Source organism: Danio rerio, chromosome 8 (genome assembly GCF_052040795.2).
Source record: "Danio rerio strain M-AB ecotype USA chromosome 8, GRCz13ab, whole genome shotgun sequence".
Classification (NCBI taxonomy): domain Eukaryota; kingdom Metazoa; phylum Chordata; class Actinopteri; order Cypriniformes; family Danionidae; genus Danio; species Danio rerio.
In genome coordinates, this window is record NC_141028.1 from 26,795,955 (window position 1) to 26,817,500 (window position 21,546).

At 35.9% G+C, this 21,546-nt stretch overlaps 2 protein-coding genes across 3 annotated transcripts in view; both read right to left on the bottom strand.

Moving 5' to 3' along the window:
• Positions 1-2,465: 2,465 nt before the first annotated feature.
• Positions 2,466-5,933, bottom strand: rbm15 (RNA binding motif protein 15). Its single transcript, XM_087264664.1, has one exon. The coding sequence runs from the start codon at positions 5,784-5,786 to the stop codon at positions 3,225-3,227; it is 2,562 nt and encodes an 853-aa protein (XP_087120790.1). The 5' UTR covers positions 5,787-5,933; the 3' UTR covers positions 2,466-3,224.
• A 7,419-nt stretch (positions 5,934-13,352) lies between these two features.
• alx3 (ALX homeobox 3) overlaps positions 13,353-21,546 on the bottom strand; it is a 9,374-nt gene continuing 1,180 nt past the window's right edge. The window contains exons 2-4 of one of the 2 annotated variants that reach the window (XM_087264733.1): positions 17,051-17,322; positions 16,235-16,360; positions 13,353-14,781 (exon numbers count right to left, since the gene is read on the bottom strand). In XM_087264733.1, the coding sequence (XP_087120859.1) occupies positions 14,413-14,781; positions 16,235-16,360; positions 17,051-17,322 (767 nt within the window). In that variant the 3' untranslated portion in view covers positions 13,353-14,412. Of the gene's footprint in view, positions 14,782-16,234; positions 16,361-17,050; positions 17,326-21,546 lie in introns of both variants that reach the window. The other variant, XM_087264732.1, reaches the window with a different exon arrangement.

The window sequence follows — 21,546 nt, forward strand, 5'->3', positions numbered from 1 at the left end:
AAATATTATTACAACAAAATTACAAAAGACTCATGCAATCGCATACTACAAACACAAAAAAAAAAATATTTTGCAAGAAAATGATACATTTTAGTATGTGATTGCACACATGAAGCTTGTGGTTTGTGTCTGAGATCTTGTTTGTTTAACAAAAGTCAGTTACCTTTTTAGAACAACATAAGTGAGAACAAATGACAGAACTTTCATTTTAGGGTGAACTAGGTTTTTTTTTTTTTTTTTTGCAAATTTTTGTGTAAAATGATCATTAAAATAGTCACAACCTTTAGACCTTCAAAATTTGACAAAGTTCTAAGCCTTTTTTTTGTCCTCTAGGAAGAAACAAATTAAGGTTTGGGAAACTACAGACATCACAGGTACAATCAATGGTAAAGTTCTAATGCATTTGCTTTACTAACACTTACCTGTACCAGGTAGATTCTGAATCTACAGACCTGGTAACTCCCTACTCACCACCCACACCAGAGGACTGGTCTGGTTCCTGCAGGCAGAGGCCTGTGCGAGTGAAGTCTGTCACTGAGGGCAAAAGGATGCTGGTTCTGTCCTCCTGATGAGGATCCTCGCAAGCAAACTCCACGTTAACTCTTGCTGGAGTTCAACTTTCTTCAAGTTACCACAAACCGATCATCTGGATGCGCTTTAAAAATCTAAAGTACTTTAACTATCAAAACTCGAACACTTTCGAAGACTAAAAACGCTTTCTACATCCTCTTCCTTCACTGCTTTTCAAAAACAAAATCATATCAGACAAAATCAAAGGATGGGATAAACAAAAGCCTGTTCCTGTGAATTGGAAAGCCTCGTTCTGGTTACAGCGAGCCTGGATACTTCCAGCAAGACGGCACATGAATCAAGAGGTGCTGAAACAGAGTGAAGGTCTGCGCAAACATCATCTCAACGCTCAGCTTCTCCCTGATCTGTTTGAGGATTGGGGGGCAGGGTAGCGCCGCAGGACCCTCGTGTTACTTAGCATGTGGGGCGACTCCAGGAAAACATAGATCAACAACAACACGGAGCTCTCTTGCCCTTTGCTCTCACTGCCATGACTGATCCCGGGCCGAACACAAAGCAGGAGAAATGCTTTCCTGAGCAGAAACAAGCAATCGAGCAACAATTCCTCCCGAAACACAACCGAAAAAGCAGCGGCAGCCGTTCTTCAATTGATTTCCAACGAATAAACATTTCTCCCTCAATTGAAACAATTTATTGATAGCGTGTTATAATCAAATGAGGGGCCAGTGCACTTTTTGTGTGTGTACAAACAGCCAGGTCAAGAGCTGTGCAAGGAGTGAGTGACCGCTTCCTCTTTCTCCCCAATCAAGAAATTAGGTAAACACAGCACAAATCAAAAGTGTCATTATTTCCGTTTAAATACGGGAACTGTAAGCAGAAAAAAAACAATTACACAAGCAGGAAGATGCTCTCAGTGAGAGTACACTAACACTAAATGGAAAGCTCTTGCCCCAAGTGCATCCAAAGGGCTCCTGAATCATTTCAAACAATCATTTCTGCTTCCAGACTTGTGAAGTCCACTTGTGGAACGGTCCATTTCCTGTCCTGTGTGGCCAGGACTGAACGTGCAGTATGTCCATTTATTCATGTACACAAACAGCTGTTATATTGTGAAATCACTGACCAGTCGACTTTTAAAACACATTTTAGTGTGAAGAATTAAAAAAAAAAAAAAGTCATACATGAAAAGATGTTATTATGCATCGGATCAGTACACTGCAATTAGCTAAACAGACTAAGAACACAAATTTCTACCTTTCCAGGGTTTTAGAGAAACTGTTTTAAAAGCATTTAAACAATTAACACCTAAGAACCACATGTGAAATATTTTAAACATTAATGGATGTTCAACTAAAAACATGTGTCTATATTAGAACTAAAAATCAATTAAATAAAATGTTGAACGGTCTTACACTTGAACAAGAATCAGATCTTTAGGGCATCAAGTCTCCTTTATATATATATATATATATATATATATATATATATATATATATATATATATATATATATATATATATTTATTTAGTTGTACACCTTTTTTTAATCAATGCAATCCACATGGCTTATCTACCAAATTGTATTTGATAATTACAAAGTATCACACTATAGGTCACATGCACTTTACACTGATGATTTGAAAAGTCAGTTTTATAGCAAATGCACTTTTTTTGTATTCATTATCTTTATAAAGAGACTTTTATAAGAATACCTGCATTAAATGTTACACTGAACAAAAATCTGTAATTTCTGAAAAATTATAGAGGAAAAAATAAATTAAAACCACCTAATTAATGGAATCAAATTAATCTGACACACGTTGTAATTTAAAGTGAAACATTAAATAAAATCTCACTTTGAAACCAGGATTATGCTTCATTCAAAACCTTTCAAATGTAACCCAAAAACATGAAAACACAGAATGTCAAAATACCTTTTCTTTTTTTTTTTTACACAAAACTGAATGTTTGATATTATGCTTTGGTCTAAGGAGGGCTTAGAAATATTTATCTTTTAATCAAAATATGTTTACATGTTATTTCTAATATGTAAAGGGGTGTTAATATGCAGCCTGTTTTAATCAGTTTAACACTGATGGTATTTTTCAGCTACATCTTTGTGTTTTAAACCTCTGCAACAAGAACACTAGCATCAACATGCACTTCACTGAGCAAAATAATCTTTTCTTTCCGTTTTAGTTGACTATATACTTATATTACACTCCCCATTACTGAATGATTGTTTAAAGCATCAAGACACAAACCAGGTTCCCCTTAACTCAATTTGATGAACATGAATGAACATTAAAAAACAGGATTTGACACAGGGGTGAGACTGTCTGGAATCTGACTGAAATACATGTTGATAGGAAGTGTTGTAAATAGACAGTGTTTAATGACCAAAGTAAATTCCTATTCTAATATGCCCAATAATTGTCATTCTTTTATGCAGAGAACAACTTATCACAAACTAGACATCTGAATAAATTGCAACAGAAAACAAATATATTGCTATAGAGCTAAACTTTGCTATATGAATGGGCCATTTTCTCTCTTTTTTACTGTACATGTTTGGCAGAGCAGGTAACAACAGCTGCCCTTTACTCTAGTACCACTTCTGCTTTAGAGAGCATGCAATTAAGAGACATTAAGAGAAGCTTGCATTTAACAATACTTTAGTGTGTATTATGACTGTTAAGATGCTCCTCGCACAACGATCATGACCAGGAAGTCCTCTTCTGTTTTGGCAAGAGCTTTCGCAGAAGAATCTAAGAACTGCTGAGAGAAATCACATGGTGGAAATGCGTGCAGGACGCCAGTGTTGTCCTTATCTCTACTGCCGCCGACGGGCAAACTGATGACCCCGGCGGCCTGCTTTTGCTTCAGGTATGAAACCAGGTTGCGGAGAGGCCTCTGCGTGGATGCTGCTGGGTCTGATGATGAAGTCTCCTCAGAGCTGCCTGGAACTGCCAGTAGAACTGCGTAGCCTCCTGGGCCTGCCACTTTGATGCGCCGAGACACCTCGTCGATCTTGGGCTGGTCTAGACGAAGCCGTTGTGTGATGCGCAGCTGAGAGACTTTTCCACCCGTGCTGCCGTCGATGAGAAGGCTGGTGGCGACGCTCAGGTCCCCCTCCAGGAGGTGCATGCTGGCTGGGAAGTTACTGTTCTTGAGGAGCAGCATGCCATTCCAGGCCATGCTCAGCTTCCCCCCTGCGTCCTGTTTTGAAGCTTGGTTGCTTTTGGAGCTGCTTTCGGATCTGTCCCTCTTGGATGCACCTTTAGCTGAATCGCCCGCTTTGCGCTTTCGTTCTGCAGGGCTTGCGCCGATGCTGGACTCAGAGAGGTTGCTGTTGCTTTTGATGCGTTTCTCACCGGGAACTCGGTCCAGGCTGCTGCGGCTCTCTCGTGCTGGGGACACCCGGTCTGCTCTCGCTGGACGCTCAGAGTCACTGAAACGTCCGTCTCGGCTGCTGCCGCCTGGGCTGCCCTCAAGCGACGGGGGTCTGCGACGGCGGGCCGCCCACTCACTGCTGCTGTCAGGCGAACACTCCAGATGTCTGCCGTCCTCCATGAGCCGCCGTTTTCGTGCAGCTTCTCTGCCTGGCAGCTCTCGCTCCAGTGACCAGGCCTCTCGCCGTCGTTCACGCTCTAAGTGTTCAAGGGGCTCAAATGCAGGAGTTCGTACACGTTCACGAATAGTAGGTGCTGGCCACTCAGCCCCAGCATAGAGTTCTCTTTCTCTGAAGTGCAGTGGCGGAGGAGTCCGTTCTCTGACCCTGATGGCTTCAGGGGTGGCACGATGAACGAAAGACTCAGCCATGATTTCATAATGTTGCAGGGGGAGGGGCTGCAAGAACTGTTGTTGGTAGCGATGCTCTGTGTCAGCAAAGTCCACCCTCAGCCTCCTGTCAGGACCACCAAGAGGAAATCCACGCATGTGTGTGCAGGCTGCCTGAGCAGCGTCCAGGCTTTCATACTGAATATAAGCCCAGGTGTCCCCTTTTCTGTAGTCTATAGTCCTAATAGTTCCAAAGCGGTCAAATTCCCGGGCTAATGCAGTCAGAGGCACCCAAGGGCCAAGACCACCCACCCATAGTCTTGTGGTTGGGGTGGCTTTACCATATCCAATTTTTATGGGGTTTCGGCCCACAACTTTCCCAGACATGCTAATTTTAGCTCTGTGAGCCATGTCCAAATTCTCAAATTTAAGGAAGCCATAGGTGCTGCTCTGGCCACGAGTGGGTCTTTTAATGTCCACCTCAGTGATTGTCCCAAATCGTTCAAAAGCCCTCCTCAAATCGTTTTCAGTCACAGTAATATCCAAGTTACCCAAAAACAGTGTGCGGTTGGCTCTCTGGTCGTCCTCTGGAGAGATAAAGTCCTCCTCACGGAAAGGAGCGGCTCGCTCTGCTATGTATGCGGGCCGCGCCCTCGCTTCATAAAAGGCAAACTCTCTTTCTCTTTCCAGCTCTCTGGGCAGAGGCGGGGGTGGGGGAGGAGGAAGCCGACCCAGTGCTAACTGCTGTAACCGGTAGTCCCTGTAGCCCAGGCCGGTTGGAGAGAGCGGCCTCTGAGTATGCAAATGTCTATGGCCTGCAACAACAGAGAAATGATCCTCCTTCACCGGAGAGCGACTCCTCCGCCTGTTCAAGTAAACTGCCTCGATTTTTAAAGGACGGTCGTAGAGCACCAGCCGGCCTCGTGCGTGCTTTGCCGCCCTGGCATCATCCGGTCTCCTAAAGTTGACGAATGCGATTCTCTCGTCGTTCACTCGGCTGATTTTGACGCTCACGTCACCAAATTTTTTGAATTCATGAAAGAGGCCGTCCTCGATTTCCTCGTCACTCAGCTGCGAGCCAAGCTCGCTGATTTTTAAAGTTTTGTACTCACTTTCGTTTGTGGGAAGCGGTGCGCGCGCCTCCCCGCGCGAGTTGGTGCGCGCCGCCTCTAAGGACAGACTCGAGGCGTGATTTTTGCCGCTTGAGCTCGCAACAGGGCTCGTGTAACCGTGGTTATTACCAGTCCGACTGGATACATGTCCGTCAAATTCCCGTCCGTCTCTTTTATCTCCAAGCAGTCCCCGTCGTGCAGAGCCCCCGTCGCTTTTAGACGAACTATTGCCGTTGTTGCTTCCTCCGCCAGAATTCGAGATAACCCCCATTTTCTTACTGGTCGGATGGCTTCCTCCCCTGTCTCGTATATCATCCAAGGCCCTTGAACGTTTTTTCACCGGCGACCGCTCTTTACCTTTCATGTTAGATGTCCTCTGGCTTCACGCGCCTAACAAAACACTTTTTTAACTGTAATGCTACCGCAACGTCAACGAATTTGCACGATAAACTGAATAAATTGTTCAGTGTCCCTGCGGCAAAACAACCGCATACGCCATCTTGTCAAGACTAAAACATGACCCGCCCGTCGACTTTGATTGGTTTGAATCTCTGAGAAACGACAGCGCTATTGGCTGATCCGTCTGTCAATCTAAAGCACTAGTACAGCGCCCAGTCTCGCTGTACACCATTTTAGCTTCAAAAGCCAAATGTTTACTATAGCCACTTTATAAAACACAGAGGTGACATTCAACTAACCACACATATAGTCTTTGAGAACATGTACTGCCAATATTATATTTGCTTCTTAAACCATATTTATTAATCATCTCGATAAATCTACAAAGAGTGCTTTGTATAGGCTATTTTTAAAATTAAACGGTGTTTAACTTTAATAGATGCTAAGAGTCTGAGTTTCACCTACATGTTATTTCTTATAAATTTAAATGAACTGTGCAATCTTTATAAAACGTAAGTAATCCAAATAAAAAAAAACTAAAACATTCTCGTTGTTCACTTGATGTCCAACAGATGGTGGTGTTTGCCTTTCACAGAGGTGAACGGACGTGAAAAAACAGCCTTTTAACCATGTCGGTCAGCTATAGATGAGCATTTTCCATGGGTTTTAGCCATTGGTTTTAGCCTAATAACTGAAATAATTTCTTAACTAAAACAATGCAGATCTCTGATTATATGCCCATGTCTGTGAATTTTTTTTTATGTTAAATTGTAAAAAATAAATAAATAAATAAATAAATAAAAGTAATGTTATTGCCTTTAAATTAGTTAAAATTTATCTTAAAACAATTTAGTGTTTTACAATTTGCATGCTTTACTCATACCCTCAGGGACCATTATAGTTTTAACTTATACAATTATCAATTCAACCATCAAAATTAAAAAAAATTACCCCCAAATTATTATTTTTTTCAATGAAGAAAAATAGGAATATATTTATAGGACAATGCTTTGAACTTAATACAAAAACGTCCAAAACCTTAAATGAGTGATAATAAAACAAAATACAACTATTTTAAAAACTTTATCATGCACATAAACACATTCATCCAATGTTGATTCACCAGAAGACAAATTGAACAGCCAACGTGTCATTTATTTATTTTTTACAATGCACAAACTGCATTCAAAATCAAACACTTTCTTGAGTATTTGAGTAGGCTACATACTTTGAAAACACGCCCTACATAATGAACATAGTATTGTTTGAACAATCTAGAACTACAAGATTAGCCATGTTTTAGTGTCACGTGCCCTACATCTTCAGTTACGTCACTTCACTGGCATTCACAGATCCTCTCATGTTGCCTTATGGAATAGTCCCTTGGAAGCACATTGCAGAATCTCACCAAAAGAAGTAGGTCATCTGAATACTTACTACAAGTATAATGAACCTCTTTGTTTTTTACTTACTATAACATAATACATTTCCCAGCTATGTGTTGCAGCTGGAAAAGGGATCCGCTGTGTAAAATATTTCGTCACCTTGGAATTATAAGGTTCTATCTGTGTTCTGAATGATTTTGAGATATTGAGCTTCAGAGTTTTTGCATTCCATAGCAAACAGTATGTGAGTGACATTTGTTTAGTTTTTTCAATAAAGTCTTAAATGTAAACAACATATAAAAAATCATCCCATGATGTAAATAAGTTGTCATTTAAAAATAATGTTAATAACTCAAGTTTGACAAAAATGTCAGAACCTTATAATTTTAAATTGAAAATATACTGGATAAGTTGGCGGTTCATTCTGCTGTGGCGAGCTCAGATTAATAAAGGGACTAAGTCAAAAGAAAATGAATTAATAAATGAATAACATAATAAAGAATGTGATTTCAGATGCAGCCCTGGACATTACTATTAAAGGGAGTAGTTCACCCAAAACTGCAATTATGTCATCATTTGCTTGTGCTTAACTTGTCACAAACCTGTTTGAGCCTCTGGTATCCCTTTTGCACATTTTTTGACTGTAAGTTGGCAACTATTTTTTATTAGAGCAGACTATTTGCTTAGTATCTGCTGATACTGCTCCACCAACAGACATGCTCTTGCCTATAAGAAACGTACATGTCAACTTCAGTGGTAAAGTACTGAAAAATTATATTACAGATAAAAATTGTTACAGATTTAACATTTTTTAAAAAAATCTTCTTTTGTGTTTAACAGAAAAAGGAAAACTCATAATGGTTTGGAATCACCAGATTAGCGTGAGTAAATTTTCCATTTTTTAGTGGGAATAACTCATCGAGGCAATTTCAAAGCAGGTATTGAAAATTTACTCACAACTGACTTGCCCACAAGTTCCAAAACTTTATCAGTTTCTTTTTTTCTTGTTGAAAAAAAAAAAGATATTTAGAAGAATGTCAGATACCGGTATAGCCAACAATTCACTTCCATGAAAGATGTATAGGCTACTATGAAAGGGTTACACGTTTACAACATTATTTCAAAATAAAGTGTTTGAAACTCAAACAGGCTTGTGGAAAAATAAAAAATATATATAAAAAAATAGCAGAATTTTAAGTTTTGTTAACTATCTCTTTAAAACGTGTGTATAGTTTTATCTTGAGTCTTTATCACCTACAGTACAACATTTAGAAGGCCAACTATCATCTTTGTGCGCATTTTTCATCCCCTCAGTTTCATAGTCGTATTTAGGAACGCTCCTTTTGAACTGTACTTCTTTATCACATCCTTTAATCTGGGATTTAATCAGTTTGCATGTGTAGCTGGAGTTGGCTCCACTTTCCCGAAAGATCAGGCAGGAATTTGAAGCTGTGGGTGTGGAGAGAGAGAGAGTTTCTGTCCGTTTCTTCTGTCCTCTATTGGAAACACATGTCAGCTCTCTCCAAAACACGGCACGGTCCGCTAAACTGGCACTTAATGCGATCCAGCGTTTCTGTCATCCTCTGTGCACAAAGGAAAGAAGCAGCACGATATCTTGCCCCAAAGCGACTGTAGATCTGTTCCCATTTTGAGAATTAGGAAAACGAGAGAAGCTTTGAAAATCCTGTCAATGCAGTTTTTTTCATCTACAACAATTGCATCTTATGTGTCATCTAAATTAAGTGAATCACCCTGAAAAGAGTGGCTTGCAGGATTAAAGCCAGATGGAGCTGAGCAACCCATCGCTGGGTCACAGAAGTGCCCTCCTCAAGGCTGTTTGGCACTCATCAACATTAACTTTAGCGATTTTCCAAAGGGTCGGGAATCCAAGTACAAATCAAACATGATCAACTGTATATTGAGAGTTGTCTGAATATTTAGGAGGCCATTACTAGTTAGCCTAGTCAGTGTCTGTTGGTTATTGAGGCGCATATATGTTTTGCCTTCCACGGCTGCTTCAAAAACTTGAAGTCTGCAATGCACTTCAAGTAATATTTGGATTTTTCCCAGGACTTTTAAATTTAAACGGTAGCGTAACATGTAAGTTGACTCATAATTCATTAGTGTTTGTGGTTCTGCCCTGCTGTCAGACGCCAGTCCTGCAGTTGACAGAGGAAAACCTTGGAATCCATCAACAGTCCAGCAGTGAGGCTTCTGTGGTTACTTTAGTTGGTTTTGTATTAGCAGGGCTGTCACATGCTGCTGATGTATCCAGTGACATTTTAGAGCTTTTACAACAAAACATACATTTAAAAGGACATATGGGCATGTCGTCTGGCCAACACAATATGTCTCATCTTACATAGCATTGAAGGAGTTGGTGCAAAAAGATGTTCTTGGGCTACAATTGTATGAGATATAGAGCCAAAATGTTGCTAAAGCCTGAACAATTTTCTGTTTTATTTCAAACATATTCTGGATATTTAGGATTAGAATTAGGAAACATGCATCGTTTTCAAATTTAAATCAATGATAAATCAATGTGTCCTTGATAAATAAAAAAGTTCTTTTTAAAACAAAAAATATACTTTTTATTGAAATAAATCATAGTTTGTGGCAAAAGAAAATAATTATTTTGAACCCTGATATCAACCCTTATATATTGGTAAGGATGTTTTCATCAACTATGGGGTGATTTTGAGTCTTAATTTGGCCATGACCTTTTCTGTGTTTCAGCTATTGGAATGATTTTGGTGACAAATCTTATATTGACACATATTTTTAAAAAAATGCTTTGATGAAAACAGACCTTAATACACTCACGCAAATTTACCACCATTTTGTTATGTTCAGATGAAAACATCCACTGAATTAAACTGCTGTAAAAATGCATCTGATTTTTTTTGTTTATTTTCTTTTGCATACATTTGTTAATCAAAACTGATCAAAACTAAACTGGTCCTGATCAAAACTACAAAATTGCTTAGAAAATTACAGGATTTAATGCTTTATTAGACAAATAAAAATGATGTCACCGATTTGGCAAAAAAAAAAAAAAAAACACACACACACACACACAAAAAAAAAACACACACAAAGCACAAAATGACATATTTTCAATATAAAAAGTAATTGTTTACTAGAAACTTTTTAAACCTTTTATTAAAGTCTTGGACTTTTAAAACAACATTCCCTTTGATGCATTGTTTACGATTGATTATCTTTTTTTCCTGCTAATTTACTGTTGGTGACTGCTTTTGCTCCATTCTATTATAACCACATTTTTCTGAATAATAAACACTGACAGCATATAATCAATGTGAGTAATCGTAAAAGTGACCTTTGACCACTTACCTTGATATGTCTGAGAAAATCAAAATATGCATCTCAGCTCTCAGAACTACGTGGAGTAAATTAAAACAAACACTGTGTATTTATGCACCATCAAATGTGGTTATAATGGATGTCAATGGGGCAAGAAAAGGCCACCAATAGTAAATTAGGGACAAAAAATTAAAATCTAACAATGCATTACAACCAACATTGTTACTAATCGTTCACATATCCAACACTGTGATAAAAGTAAAAAAAAAAAAAAATCAAGTCCAAAATTACTTTTATATTGGAAATACATCATTTTGTGTTTTCACCAAATCAGTGACATCATTTTTGAATTTGACAATTTAAGAGTTAATATCCTTAAATTTTCTAGGCAATTTTGTAGTTTTGATCAGGACTGAGGTTAATTAATTTAACAGATTTATGCAAACAAATTGGAAAACAAATATTAATGTGATGCATTTTTACAGCAGTTTAATTCAGTAGATGTTTGCATCTCGAACAGAACAAATGGGTAAATTTGAACAGGGTTAATAAGAAGTATTTCATGGCCACTAAATCAACATATTAAAATGACTTCTGAAAAATCATGTGATAATGGAGGCTGAAAAATAATAGCATGAATTACATGTTAAAATTCATTAAAATAGAAGTGTTAACTCAAATTTAATGAAAATGAAAATGTAATGAAATGTTTTGTATCAACAATCAAATGCAGCAGAAATTACTTCTTTTAGAAACATGAAAACATTTTAAACTTCCAAAATTTTTACCAGAAGTGCTTATAATGTATACTGTACGATACCAACATATCTCTAATTAGAACAACTTATGAATACTATTTACTAAGATTCTTACTTCCGTGCCGTTGTTTACCAGAAGCACAAAGGAATTTGATGTCTTTAGTCACCTGAGTGCACAGAGTTGGGGAATGTAAAATCATTTATTGACTGGGCTAAATATACACACAAAATGGGGCTAAAACACAGCATACATTGAAACTATGAGATTACATTAAAATCCTTAAATAAACAAGTTGCACATCCTCTTTGGTAATTAACATTTACATTTTTTTTGTAAAAATAAAATTGGCATTAACGCAAGTTGTGTGCAAAGCCCATCCGCTTCAGTCTGAGGTCACGTCATCGTTTTTGGGTCCAAACATTCTATCAGATGCCAAAGCAAACAACAGATATTACTTATATGTGATTAAAGTTTGCTGTGATCACAGTGATATACCTGTCTAATCTCAGATGGTCAGACAGTGATTCATCTTTTATAAAAGGCAAAACCATTGGTGTCTAGGATGACTAGAACACGATGACAAGCGAACACCAATATTTAGCAAAATATTTGCTTTAATGTGTGATATGACTAAACAGTGGTCCATTGAAAGAGTTTTGTCAATCAGATGAGTGGATGTTTGGGCCCTGAAACATGTTTCCATAGAACACAATTTAACAAGGGGATATGGCTCAAAGAGATTCAACAAACTTAACTGAGATGCTTCCAAACAGATCAACACAAAAAAATCCAGGCACGAGGCACGCTGTATCTTAAACATGTGAAGCCTGTAAAAAATTAATGTTACATTGAATTTTTAAAAAGTGTCTTTCAGTTGTGAATAAAGGACCGTTCACGCCAAGAACAATAACTATAATAATAACAATCAAGATTGGGTTCAGAGTTCACTATAACGATAACCATGTAGAAAAAAGAAATAAAGAGAGCTCAAACATTTAAATCAGCAGAGCTGAGGAGAAGATTACTGCTTGATGTTTAAAGGGTTAGTTCACTCAAAAATGTTAAATTCTGTTATTATATTTACCCTCTTGTCATTCCAATCCCCTTGTTTATCTTCACTGTAAAAAATGCAGCTTTCCACACAATTCATTCATGTTGACCCAACAAAACTGATTTAGTTTTCTATTAGAGACTAAGTGGATTGAATATAAAACAATTAAGTTGTCCCTCCCAAAAAAAACATCAAGAATTTTGTTGTATCAGCTCAGTTTTAATAAGTGTTCGGTTGAGTGTTGAGTGTTCGGAACAGGAATTAAGATATTTTAGAATAAATCTGAGAGCTGCATCATCTTCCAAAGACTGTAACATTTCTGACTCATTCAATGTCTAGAAAAGGAACCAAAAACTTTGTCAAAATATTGCTTGTCAGTGTGAACATTTACAGGAAGTGACGTATTCCCATTAGAATCAGCAGCACAACACACAAGCATTATATTGCCTGTAGTAGATGCAGCCTGATCTGATATGGAGGACATTGGCAAGCAAAGTTGTTTTTACAGCTTATTTTGCCACACAAAAGGGTTCTTGGCGCTTCATATGATCACAGTTGAACCACTGGAGTCAAATGGAATGTTTTGATGTGTTTTTGGATCCTTTTCTGGACTTTGTATGTCTCAGGACTGTTGTTGTATATGGAGGATGAGAGAGCTCTCGGATTTCATCAAAAAAACTTATTTTGTCTTCTAAAGATGAACAAAGGTCTCAGGGGGATTCATTTTGGGGTTAATTAACCATTTAAGAAAATGAATATAAATAACAATTGGTTACCTTCAGAAGAACATGTACAAATTGTAGTATAAATAATCGCACGGCAATTTGAGACTTTTTTATTTAGTGGCTAATTCCTATCAAATCGTACAATTTCATTCATACAATATGGTACAATTGCTCATCACCCAATGAAGGTTGGGTTTAGGGGCAGGTTGGGTTCCATGCCTCCTTTTAAAATCGTACATTTTCATACAACTGAACTCATACGAATTCGTATGAAATAGCCACTAAACTGACAAAATGTAAAATACTTACATTTTCTCGTGAGATCAGGCTGGTATAAAACATAGAAGTACTTCTTTTATACAGTGGAAGTTTTGATATCTTTGTATTGCTTCCTTTGAAAGAATATATTTGTGTTGTTTTTATTTCATTATTGGTATTATTATTATTATTTCTGTTCAGACAATTTAGAAATGCAGCTTCTTAAGACATCCGCTGGAAGGGTAAAAACATGATATTTCATTCTCATGGCAATTTGTAACTTTTTAATTAAGTTGCTAATTCGTATGTATTTAATGAGGGCGTGGGGTTAAAATCGTATTCGATAATAATCGTTTTCAGGAGGTCCATGTTTTTCAATGTCTGTTTTTTTTCTCCTTAGTTTCTATGCAAAACGTAAAGCATCAGTCAATTACAGACATAAATTTCAATTTACTTTGAAACATTAGCATAGCCAAAAAAATCCACTCCAAGTGTGCCACATTTATTATTATTAAATTATTATTTTAAATTAATTAAATTATTATTCAGATTATAGTGCAAAAAAACACTTACCACTAATGTTACAAAATCGACTTAGAAGTCTGAATATTGTAAATTATAAATGTATTTTTAAATATAATACATTTTTTGTAATCATTACAATTTAATATTGTAGTACTTACTTTTATTATCATTTTATATTTGAAGTGTTTTAAAATTGTATTCAAAATAATTGATATTATCATTATTACAGCCTACATGTTTTCTTTGCGAAATATACATGCTGTAAGGCCAAGCGTCTTTCATAATGTAAATCTCATAAGTAAAGAACAATATCCCAGATTTAGCAAAATGATAAAAAAATAATAAGATTTTTGAGGCTTTACGAGGCTACACCATTGCTTTGAAACTGCAGTGCTCAAACTTCAAATAAACAGATCATTATGGTTACTAGTGTAAACACAAACATGGTTATCGTTATATTTATTGTTATCGTTCTTGCAGTGAACGGCCCTTAACACTAGCATGGCGGTATGTGCACACATGCTAAGCTTTTGTTGGCTCAGTGAAATCGTGGCATTCGTCCGGTCATGTTGGCCAGGATAACAGGCTTCCGGGGTCTTTGGTTTTCATGCGCAGGGCCACCAGGCCTGAGGGCTTATATTCAGACTCGGGACCAGCCTCGAAAGTGTGGGCCCCAAGGGATCCTGGGAAGCCATGGAGCGAGTATATACCATTAATGCTGGGGTGGTGCGACGGGTGATGGTGATGATGGTGGTGGTGATGATGATGACCAGGAGATGCAGACATGCCCATCAGTCCAGGTAAGTTTCCATGAGGATGAGGGTAAGGGGACATACAGGATGAGGGCATGTTCTCTGTGCCCAGCACACAAGCACTGGATGCTCCGCCGGCGCCTGTGGCTCCTGCACCGCTCGGCCATAAACTGTTCTGCATCTGCAAACAAGACCAAACATAGCGTCTTATGCTTAACTAAAATATTATTGTTTTAAAATAACATAAACAATAAATCAAAACTAACTTAAGAATGCCATTTTACTTTCATTCATTTTGTTTTTGGCTTAGTCCCTTTATTAATAAGGGGTCACCACAGCGGAATGAACCGCCAACTTATCCAGCATGTTTTATGTAGCGGATGCATTTCCAGCCGCAACCCATCACTGGGAAACACCCATACACTCTCATTTACACACATACACTGCGGACAATTACGCTTACCCAATTTACCTATACCGCATGTCTTTGCCAACACAGTGAGAACATGCAAACTTCAGTCAGAAATGCCAACAGACCCAGCCGAGGCTCAAACCAGCGACCTTCTTGCTGTGAGGCGATCGTGTTACCCACTGCGCCACCGTGTCGCCCTCATTTCATTTTATTATTTTTCATTATTTTGGTAGCACTTTTTAAAAATGTGGTACAGCAAGGAGGTTTTAGTTAGAGTTAGATAATGCATTAACTAACAAGAACTAATAATAAGCAATGTATTTGTTACTTTATTTATTTACTCTTAAGATAATAATAAACAACTGTTCCATTCATTCAAAAATCTCTTGCTTGTAATATGTGAGCATATTTACTGCACAAAACCTGTCAGTGAACTATGAGGTTAATAATAATAATCATTTATTAATCATAATCAAGTTAAGAGGTTTAATTAATCAAGATTTTGATTTTATGCCAGACCACCCAGCCCTACCACATTTACATCGTTTATATTTAATAACGTGTTATAAAATGCTGAATATTAACCAAGAATAATAAATGGAATAAAAGTGTATTTCATTGCTCTTTTATGCTAACTATTGTAGTTGTTCAATATTGACAAATGAAAATTGTTCTAAACCGTTTAGTGTTAGTAGATAATGTTGAAATAACTGTGAACTCTGATGAACAAATGCTTAAAATTGTTTTTCAATGTTAATGTTCATTCATTTGGTTGACACATATTAACAAGTTGAAGTTCTGGTAAAATGTTAATATTTTATAGATTTGATAATTAGAAATGAAATGCTGAAATAAACAAATAAATAATTAAATATATATTGAAAAATCATATGTAAAGCTAATTTAGTAATTTAATATTAACAAATCGAAGATTATTGTAAAGCAATAACATTGTTTTAATGAAGTATTATGACATTTTGAAAATAGAATAACTAAATGCTTTACATTAATTAAACAAAATATAAATTCTAATTCATAATTTATAAATATTATGTGTTACTTTTTCTATTAAAAAAATGATATGGCTTTAGACTGGCATTTTTGTGTGTTGTCAATATGTTTGCATTCAGCTAAACCAAAGCAACTCCACTGTGTGTGTGACTGTGTTGAAATACTAGACGAAGGCTTTCTCTGTTCAGTGTGTGTGTTTGAGTGTATGTACCTGGTATGTGTCGGAGCGAGGGAGTAGGGAGATATCGTATGTAGCAGCAAAGTGGTTTCGCACCTCTTGCATCTTTCCGTAGCGCTCTCTTTTCCGCCATTTGGCTCGTCGGTTTTGGAACCACACCTGACAAAAGAATACATTTATTAGGCTGAAACATGAATCGCAACTGTTACAATTAATCTTCTATGGATCGGTTAAATGAGCAATACTGAGGAAAGACACTACATGTGTATAGGGTCAAAAAGGGTCTTCACCACAAGTTTATTAGCCCTCCTGTAATTTGTGTTTCATTTAAAACAGAGAAAGAATTTGTACAGTATTTCTGATAATAATTTTTCTTCTGGAGAAAGTCTTATTTGTTTTATTTTGGCTAGAATAAAACTATTTTAAGGTCAAAATTATTAGCCCTCATAAGAAATATTGTTTTTGATTGTCTATAGAACAAACCAAATTTTTATACAATGATTTGCATAATTACCCTAACTTGCCTAATTAACCTAGTTCAGCCTTTAAATGTCACTTTAAGCTGAATACTAGTGTCTTGAAAAATATCTGGTAAAATTTATTTTACAGATCATTTTGGGAATAATATCTTGAAACACTTGAAAAGCCCAAAATCTTAAGTGTCTCGTAAGTGATCATGTAGTGTCTCAACTTAATCATTTTTATTTAAGCATTTAAATATGTAATTAAATATAAAAAAATAATTAATTTCTTCTATCTACAATTAAAGTCTGTGTCCAGGTTGTCATTTCCTTTAAAATGGTAAAGGATACACTGATCATTATGTGACATCTAGGCTGTGTAACACACCTGAACTCTGGCCTCAGTGAGCTCTGTCCTCAGTGCCAGCTGTTCTCTTGCGTACACATCTGGATAATGTGTCTTCTGAAAGACCTTTTCCAGCTCCTCCAGTTGAAAGGTGCTGAAAGTCGTCCGGTTTCGCCTCTTCTTGTTTTTGCCTGATAGGTCAATAGAGTCCGCAATGGAGTCCCCAGTCAAGCCGTTGGACGCCTCTTTCAGTTTTCCACAACACTCTGAGTCCAGAGCGGGATAGCCAAGAGGCTTGGAGAGGGTTTTATCTCCTGCTGACAAAACACTCGATTTATAACTAAATGCAGATTAGTGACTTCTTGGTTTATAGACTCTAAAAATGGCTGGGTTATTTCAATTTCATTATAAAGTTATTTCAATTGCATTATAAATTTAGGATTAAATGTGGACAAACCCAACCTCTGGGTAAAGATTTTACATTTTATACCCAATTTTAACAGTTTGGTGGTCCAAAACTGTATAGAAATTTTGTTGAATTGACCCAGCATTTTTTTAAACAAATGCAAACTTCGCACAAGCTAAAATAAAGTATTATATTCTGAATATTTTTCAAGGATCAAGCGCTCTCTGGCAGGGATAAGTGGCCACTAAATGCAAAAAAAGATAAATCTAGAAAATAAAAGTCAAAAACAATATAATGAAGCAATAATCTATCTAAATTGAACCAAAGTGGGGTAATTAGTTAATAAAGTTGCTTTATATATATATATATATATATATATATATATATATATATATATATATATATATATATATATATATATATATATATATATATATATATATATATATATGTAGGATGTGCATTTTACCAAACCAAGGGTTTTTGACCTGGAAATAGATTTTTAAATTGATATTTTTTTCTAAATGTAAAAAAAAAAAAAAAAAACGAAGACAGCAATGACTCGATAAAAAAACTTTGATGCACTTCTCCGCTCACCAAATGTATAAATGTGATCTTTACATAGAACTGTGAGAAAAGAGACACTTCAGATTTATTATGTTCTCTAGATTTGGAATTTACTAGCAGATAGATGAATGTGTTTTAAGAAAATTTGCATTTGTGTTTTATTTTAAAATACCTACAATTTGCCTCAAATTTCAAATAATAATAATAATTTAGAGACTTTATTTGCATAAATGCAACAGGACAAAATAAAAGTTTCCATACCTTAATATTGGAAAAGTATATATTATATATAGGCCCATAAATAGGTTTTAATTGCAATACCAAGTTAAACTATAATAAATTTAAAGGTGTATTTTCCCCTAGAGCTATATATTTTCATGAGTTAAGAAAATTCAGTCCATATTTAAAAAGTGTATAATTTATCCCAGTTTTGCAAACAACCAAAGATTGTCCAAAATGTGTGCATCACGTTAATGACGTCAAGTCACAAGCTATTTTTTTCAATCACTTTACTTAAGTTAAATGTTTCGATGATTGTTGGTGTAAAAAATGTAAAATAAAATAAATAAAATACTATGTTCTACTCACTCCGAAACACTCCAAACTGGTGACTTTATTACGTGATTTAGACGATACGAAGCAATGAAAGAAAACGCAAATCTATGGCAAGTGCATATCAAGTGTCTATATATCACAGTAAAATAGAACAATTTCGCTTTACAGCTCTTACTTCGAATCATCCCGACATGCTGCTTTAAAACAAAACGAGCGACTTCCCACCCTGATCGCATGGCCATAACCTTATAAACTTGAAGTGAACGTGGCATCAACAATGGACTTGTGAAAGGTAATCAGGTTTTTATATTCGACTGAAACGTAGGTAAAAATGGCGTCCCTTAAGTGTACCCTTTAAAGATCACAAAACGTCGAATTCGCTGAAGAGGTTTCTGTCCGAAGCGGTTCATTCCGCTGTGGCCACCCCTGATAAATCAGCCAAACGATGGTGAACGAGGGTTTCTGTCCGATAGAGCTTCCTGACAAGCTTTACATTACGCATTTGCTTTTTTCATTATTTGCAATAGCAGCCTACAACATTAAACCAACCTTGTGCAGAGAATTACCTTTTCCTTCAAATTTTCTGTCGCTATAGCCCACTTTAAAATGGAAAATAGAGCTCTGTCAGTAGAGCTTATTGTTTTGATTAAGCTTGAAACTTGAGATTGAATGGCTTGAGTTAAGAATGAATGTTGCTCAAATGCTTGCTTGAATAATAAAAACGCATGTCATTACAAAATCCACAGCTGTTATGATGTGACAGGTTAAAAGGTTGTAAGAAGTGGGAGAATTTTGACGAAACAAAAAAAGATCCCCTAAAATCATTATAATAATAAACATCATTCAAACAGGACGTGTTTGCTTTTCTCAGGAGAATATAAAGGATGGGAAGAGCTGTTTTAAAAGAAATACACCACAGAGCTTTAAGGAGGGTGTTTTTCATAACTTCTGCAATCCAAAATACACTTTAAAAATTATTGGGTTCACTGAATAACCTCTCAGTTCTTATGTAAATATATTTATAATGCAAAGAACATTTCAATATTCTATATAACCTCTTGTGAGATGTTATAAGTCTTATGCTAATACATTTTTTTAAGAGAGAAGCTGATAAAGGTTTTTATGCAATATTTGTATGCCATTCTTTAATTTATTTGACAATGAATTAAAGCATCACTGTGTAACCCAAGGTCAGATTCTTAATACAGAAACATCTACATTTTCTTTTAATTACATTAATTACATTTTAATTGCACTAATCAATTACACAAGGTTACTTAAAAACCTTGTTTTTAAGTAACCTTGTTTTTTTCACAACAATGGGAGGAGAAAAAAAATATTGTGGGTTCCGCAGAGAACCTCTAAAGAGCATTTCTATCATCAAAAAATCTTAAAGAACACTTTGAAGAATCAAGTTCTCATGGATGTTAAACGCTTTTTGGCCAATAAACGGCTTACTAAAAAGTAGAGTCACAGGAGAAAACATTTTGTTCTTGCAACATAATAAAAACAATTATTACTAAAAGATGGCTTGGAGAGTTGGCTCACGATATTTTGGTAATGATAGTGCTGTTTGGTTTCCTCACAACTGTACTGTAAGCCATTTGAATTTGAGTGAAAATGTAATTTAGATGTTTCTAGATATTAAAAACATCTGACCTTGGGTCATAAAATGTCCTCAGGCAGTTTTCTTTATAGCTCAATGTGTCTTTTCTGCTCAGTAATTACAAGTAGCAGAAATGAATTATGGCTCTGTCCAATTTAATTTTCACTAAAACAGAGGAAACCATTTACTGGAGTGACAAATTTGTAAAGCACATTATATTGTATATGATCTGATGTATTAGTCCGGGAACTAAAAAAATAGCAGGGTTAGTCTTTTTGGAAACAAGGAAAAGAGGATACTGGATATAATAAGCTAATTTTAATTTTACTTAAAATCAATATGTTACCATTTGTCTTCAAAAAGGAAGGGAAAAAGCTTAAAATAAACTAAGTGCAATGATGTATCAGAAACAAACTCTAGACCCCAGCATTACAGCAGAAATAGTATTGCAAGCCGGAAGAAAAGAAAAAATTATAAAGCATGAGCAAAGACTTTTTTGAAATTGGCCTCTCGTTATTAAAGTGCCTGCATTCAGAAGTGTTTTCTTTTTCTGACCAATCAATTTTAGAATTTATTTGTTAGACACGCCCCATAAGGTGAGGTTCCCAATTAAAAGACAGAAGACCATCTGGCTGAACAGATCTCCTGATCTTAAAATAAACAAAGTTATCTCAGAGCTTAAAATACTTCAAGCTGCAAATTAAATAAAGATTATTGGAGTATGTTCTCAAGAAAATACCATTTTAAGATTAGATGTTTAATTGAGTGTGTTGCAAGCTTTTAAAATCTTAAAACTTAAATTGTGAATTTAAGTGAAAATATCATTTAGGAGTCAATGTTCATTATGTGACAGAATAAACAGGCATTTATGAGGAAACAAAACAAACTGCCAGCTAGGCCTCAAAATGCGCTGACAAAAATAAGTGATAGTTTTAAATGCTGTTATCTAAATATTGTTTCTATAAACGCGATGTTTCATTTTTAAGGCTACTCTATAAACAAGAACAAATAATGAAGAAAGAAAACGTAAAATAAGCACTTTTTTAAGGACTCACGTCCACCCGTTAAAATAATTGTATATAAAACTTAAACTTTATCAGTGTTTTATTTATCTATTTTATCTTTATTCTGAAAAAAAATGAAAGAAGAAAAGCGCTATTGCGAAGAGGCCTGGACGTAAAATACAACTGGCAGCTTTTAACCTGAGAAATATCAGTCAGCTCTTTTATGGAAAACAAAATCTTATAAGGTCAATTATTATTTTAAAGATAATATAGGCCTAAAGAAATGTTGTCTGTTTCCTGGTTATTTGAGATTGGTTGCCTTTAGGCCTACACGCATCAAAAATAATTAGAAAGGAGTTTAAAAAAACTTTAAATCTATAATTTATCTAAAAAACATTTC

Bases quoted from the DNA above. Each gene is read 5' to 3' on its own strand.
- rbm15 (XM_087264664.1), bottom strand. From the start codon at position 5,786: ATGAAAGGTAAAGAGCGGTCGCCGGTGAAAAAACGTTCAAGGGCCTTG.